The sequence below is a fragment of the Habropoda laboriosa genome, unplaced genomic scaffold (assembly GCF_001263275.1).
Source record: "Habropoda laboriosa isolate 0110345459 unplaced genomic scaffold, ASM126327v1 scaffold62, whole genome shotgun sequence".
In the NCBI taxonomy this organism is placed as follows: domain Eukaryota; kingdom Metazoa; phylum Arthropoda; class Insecta; order Hymenoptera; family Apidae; genus Habropoda; species Habropoda laboriosa.
Window position 1 is genome coordinate 1,178,694 of NW_017100177.1, and position 5,047 is coordinate 1,183,740.

A 5,047-nucleotide genomic window follows, 5' to 3' on the forward strand; every position below is an offset into this window, starting at 1 on the left:
TATTGAATATATAAATTTTAATAAAAAATTTAACGGTGAATATATTTAGTGTTTATTGTAACTAAACGCTGGAGACAAGAAATATGTAACAGACATATTATAATAATTATGATGGATAATTTACCGTGATTTATGACATGGCCGTACTAATCGTTTTCTGAAAATTTTTTGCTTCAGAAAAAAAAAACTCTAAACATCATTTCAACAATTTACGTTTAATTTAAATAAAATGTTATACAACACATCATTATGTTATTTTGCGTACAATATATAAGAATACATTACAATTCCATAGAGAAAAATAGGTTACAAAGAACTGACTAGAAAAGTAGTAAAACTTTGATATTGTGTAAAAAATTTCTATATAATATAGATGTGCGTTGAAAAATTGATGCACGTTAATAATGATACACATATTTTTTACACACGAGTATAAATTAGAAAAAGTTCATGTAACTAGTAAAAACTTTCAATTAAAATAAAATTTAAAAGATAGATGAGTGACTTATAATACAGAAGTACAAATATTATTATTAGTTGTGTTAAATATATATACAAAATCTATAAGAAAAAGTTCTTATTGTCAATTAACGCCATAATTATACTTAACAAAATGGTTGTTATTGTACATCGGTCTTTTCAATGATTTAGTTAAGTTAAAAATAAATGCTGATAACAGGTACATTGAAAATAATAATCCTTAAAAAAAATAGACAATAATCATTTTAAACAACTTCTGATAAACAATTTTGTAAAACGTCTAATTTAAGAATACCTTTTATCGGTTATGCATTCCTGTCGATTTCGAAGACATTATATTTGGAAATCTCCAAAGTCGTGTTACTTAATTCTCGCCTCCAACATTTTGTTATTTTATTTGACCCCTATCGCTTGAGGAGAAAAAATGCTGAAAAATGTCACGTGCAGTATTATGTATTTAGAATAATACATTCAACAATATTTCATGTTCAACACTAATGTAATTTGCATATTCAACAACTACAAATTAACTATCAGTATTTTTTTATTTCCTATGGTACTTACTATCTCATATATTCCCGAACTCGAACTTCAGATACATTGAACATTTACTTATTGTAATTTGCATAATATTTACGATATATAATATATACGTGTAAAACACATATATACATCATAATTTCATGAAATTACTATGTACACGCATAACATAGGAACTTTGAATTAAGAGAGTCCGAATATCTAACTTCAATGTATCTGAAGCCCGAGTATAATTCCACCTAATCTTCCGAACGCTGGAAATACCTAGTCTCAATGCGTTTGAGGAGGTGCACAAGCTGTGGATAACTCTGGATAATACTCGCCAGGTGATTACCAGGTAGAGGAGTTGTGATTATTGTAAAGATGTGTCCAAAAACTAAGGCATCCAATTCATTAGGTGTCCTAAATGTAATTAAATAATAAAATAATCAACTATAAATTGATCAATTGAACAAGTGTGTATTTCAAGTACTAAAACTGTGACAATGAATACACTAAATGTTAAAAGGATTCAAGGGTTCAGAAAGAAGAAATTCAAAAGAATCTTCTGAAAGTGGCGGTAATGCTTCAAGGGATTCAGTGCAATTCCATAGGGTTTCTTTAGAAGAGGTTGCACAGACTTCAAAATCATCAAAAGACTGAATTGCAGTAAAATTCAAATAATTCTGTGCACTTCTTGATGCATGTTCAAGGAGATTGGGAAATTCTTGTACAGTTGCAACAATCTCTTGGACATTAGTGGGAAGGGAAACTTTGATTGAGGAAAGGGCATATATGTGACCACATACAAGAGCATCTATTTCAGTAGGCCTTTTCAACAAAAAAGGAAAACAAGATAATAATAAATAGATTACATACTATCAATACTTATTAGGAATAAACATTAAATGAACATGAAAAATGTTTTTAATGCTCAATTTCATAAAAGGAAAAGGGAGAATTTTTATAGCAGTCTATATTATTAATAATGTATACTTACTTTTCTCCAGAGAAATAGTCACTACCCTCCAATCTCACTGATAATGCTGTACAACAATTTTTAACTTCATTGCAAACATCCTCTATAGTTTTATTGTACCAACCAAGTATATTGAGTTTTTTTATGACTTCTTTTCTTTTTTGCCAGTTTAAAAAGTGATTTAGTGGCCATGGATATGCACTCCCATGTCTTCCTTTGGTTACTTCATTTAAAGTAGTTTCATCAACCCAACAAATATATAATTCAGCATTTACAAAAACATTATTCACTAATGACATATAGGCCCTCATATCTGCCTTAGAAGCTGGAGATAAATGATCTGATAAACTTATGCCTTTATGCCCTATAAATGATACAATGTTGTCAAATTCAGATATCAAAAATGCACCACATTTAATGAATGGCACACGGCCAGATGGAGACATATATTCTGCATTGGTTCTTGGCTCTACTTTAAACTTAAGATCACACATTTTAAGAAAAGCTTGAACAGCCAAGCAATTTGCATTGTCAGGTAGTAATATTTGTTCAACCTCATATGGCTGATACAGAATAATATTCTGGGGCAATGGATCTTGAGCTAAACAAAATGAAAGGCAGATATTAACTACTGTTTTAAAACAATAGTATTTAATTTTCACATAGCCAAGAGAAAATTACGAAATAAAAAACAAATGATGAAATTAAAGAAAGCTTTATGAACGAAGAGAATTCTTTAAGTAAACATTTCATAATTATATAAAGATATATTAGGAAGATACGTTAAAAAAATAAAGGTTAAGTTTTATGAAAGTTGAAAATGTAGTTTAAAGCATATGTCAAAATAAAGTTTTAACAAATTACCTTCCAATTCCAGAGAAATAGAATCTGCTAATAGAGTATTAGGCATTTTATTTGATTAAATATGATTCTAAGAACGATATCAAATTTTATCTTTCTACCACCTCAAATCACAGCAAATGACAAAACAAGGGAGTGTTGGCGCCGAAAGTAATTTTTATTTCGATTTCTTCATAATAATAATTAATACATTGATTTAATACTTTAACAGCATACTGCAATGTTGTTCATATAGTTATATCATATATTATTACTAAATCATTATTAAATATGTAGTTATTTTTTATTAATTATTTGTGTAGTTACATTGTATATTAGCATTAATTCACAATGATTTTGAATTAGCATATATTAAATTGTTTATATCCTGCATAATATGTGTTTATTAACAATATCATACATATATAAATGAAAACGTAAAAAGTTTATAACTTATGTAACAATGTATCAAAAAAATATGTTAAAATTAATTATTGTTTTAGATAAGTATTTTCATATTAGAAATATAATTAAACATATTACAAAAGATACATAAATAGTACATTGAAGAGAAAAAAAATATTGTCTCAGTGTTCAATTCTGTTAAACACCTAGAAAATTATAACAATTTATTAAAAAAGAATTGATTTGAACACTGTAAATATTTCCGCGTCGGAAATGGTTCATGATAGTCTGCGCGTGAACTAGTGCGCGATAAACAGTAGTTTCTTTCTCTTTTAAAGACAGCAAGATGTCGAAGAGAGGTAAGTTGTTCTTTGGGGGAATAGAAAATCCAAAGAAATCCATTTAAAAATATCAAAATTCAATCAAAATGAAATGCATGAACGTTGAACAAACGTTTACAATGTACAGTGGCAGAAATAGTTTTTCATTATTAACGATGCAACCTGGAAAAATCGATGATTGTATCGAGGAGAATTACCGCGTTAAACGTATCCATTGATGACAACAATTAATATGAAATTATTATTCTTTAAGGACGTGGTGGTTCTGCAGGTGCAAAATTTAGGATATCACTGGGTTTACCAGTTGGTGCAGTGATAAATTGTGCCGATAATACTGGTAAGTAGTTGAAAAAAAGTTTTAAAAATAATACTTAACCTTAAAAATCTGGCCATGTTATGAATAAAAGTAGCACATGGCTAATAGTTGTCATTTAGATTTTTAAGATATTTTTTTTATAAATTACTTATTACTTATAATGTTAAAAATGAGTTATGTATAAATATTTAAATTTTGTAACATAATGTATTTACAAACAGACTTCTATATGTGTACTTAGGATTACTAACATTGCTATATATAACTTTATAAATAACTATTGTTAGTAATCAAGTTGCTCATTAAAATGTAAAGCTATGATATAAGATAGCAATTAATAGTATTTATGTACTTTGTTCAATTGTTAAAAGACATAAGTTTGTAAAATCTGAAGTAGCAGTTTGTATAATTATGTACAGGATCAATTTTAGATTTTAAATGCGAAATGTTAGGATCAATCAAATATTTACATTAAGGCATAATTATAATGTAAACATTTCTGTTACAGGTGCCAAAAATTTATATGTAATTGCAGTTCAAGGAATCAAAGGTAGATTAAACCGTTTACCAGCTGCAGGATCAGGTGATATGATTGTTGCTACTGTCAAAAAAGGAAAACCTGAACTTAGGAAAAAGGGTAACTAAAGTTTTTCTTAAATTTAATGTTTTTCAAAGAAATTGAATGAAGTTTCAATTATTCTAATGTTTTTATTACAAAGTAATTTTTTTGCTAGAACAAGTTTATAAAGACTGAATATTGTACGAAAATTTTATTTCATTAATTAAATTTTTCAGTTATAACTTGTATTTTTCACTCTTAATAATTACTGCATGCAAGTAATACGTATATAGAATAATATTTTGAAATTACATTTTTTTTATAGTGATGCCTGCAGTGGTAATACGGCAACGGAAACCATTTCGAAGGAAGGATGGAGTTTTTATATACTTTGAAGACAATGCAGGGGTTATTGTGAATAATAAAGGTGAAATGAAAGGATCGGCTATTACAGGACCTGTTGCTAAAGAATGTGCCGATTTATGGCCCAGGATTGCATCTAACGCTAGCAGTATCGCCTGAACATTCTGTATAAATTTATCGCCCTTAATAAAATAAATTTGAACATTTGTTCATTAAAATCTTGGCATTGTTTTATTTATTATAAT

The 5,047-nt window shown here is 27.9% G+C and overlaps 2 protein-coding genes across 2 annotated transcripts; one reads left to right on the plus strand and one right to left on the minus strand.

Moving 5' to 3' along the window:
* Positions 1 to 873: 873 nt before the first annotated feature.
* LOC108578876 (metaxin-2) lies at positions 874 to 2,955 on the minus strand. The gene is made up of 4 exons (XM_017942287.1): positions 2,843 to 2,955; positions 2,000 to 2,579; positions 1,285 to 1,422; positions 874 to 907 (listed from the first exon to the last, which is right to left on the minus strand). The coding sequence occupies exons 1-4, from the start codon at positions 2,886 to 2,888 to the stop codon at positions 874 to 876; spliced, it is 798 nt and encodes a 265-aa protein (XP_017797776.1). The 5' UTR covers positions 2,889 to 2,955.
* A 614-nt stretch (positions 2,956 to 3,569) lies between these two features.
* On the plus strand, positions 3,570 to 4,979 carry LOC108578846 (60S ribosomal protein L23). Its single transcript, XM_017942253.1, has 4 exons — positions 3,570 to 3,582; positions 3,818 to 3,901; positions 4,389 to 4,517; positions 4,765 to 4,979. The coding sequence occupies exons 1-4, from the start codon at positions 3,570 to 3,572 to the stop codon at positions 4,959 to 4,961; spliced, it is 423 nt and encodes a 140-aa protein (XP_017797742.1). The 3' UTR covers positions 4,962 to 4,979.
* Positions 4,980 to 5,047: the final 68 nt, after the last annotated feature.

What these genes read in the sequence shown, in the direction of transcription:
- LOC108578846 (XM_017942253.1), top strand. An exon ending in AAATTGTGCCGATAATACTG is followed by an intron (nt 3,902 to 4,388) that starts GTAAGTAGTTGA and finishes TTTCTGTTACAG; the next exon opens with GTGCCAAAAATTTATATGTA. An exon ending in ACCTGAACTTAGGAAAAAGG is followed by an intron (nt 4,518 to 4,764) that starts GTAACTAAAGTT and finishes TTTTTTTTATAG; the next exon opens with TGATGCCTGCAGTGGTAATA.
- LOC108578876 (XM_017942287.1), bottom strand. Translation starts at nt 2,888, where the DNA reads ATGCCTAATACTCTATTAGCAGATTCTATTTCTCTGGAATTGGAAG. An exon ending in TATTTCTCTGGAATTGGAAG is followed by an intron (nt 2,580 to 2,842) that starts GTAATTTGTTAA and finishes CATTTTGTTTAG; the next exon opens with CTCAAGATCCATTGCCCCAG. An exon ending in CTCAAACGCATTGAGACTAG is followed by an intron (nt 908 to 1,284) that starts GTATTTCCAGCG and finishes GACATTTTTCAG; the next exon opens with CATTTTTTCTCCTCAAGCGA.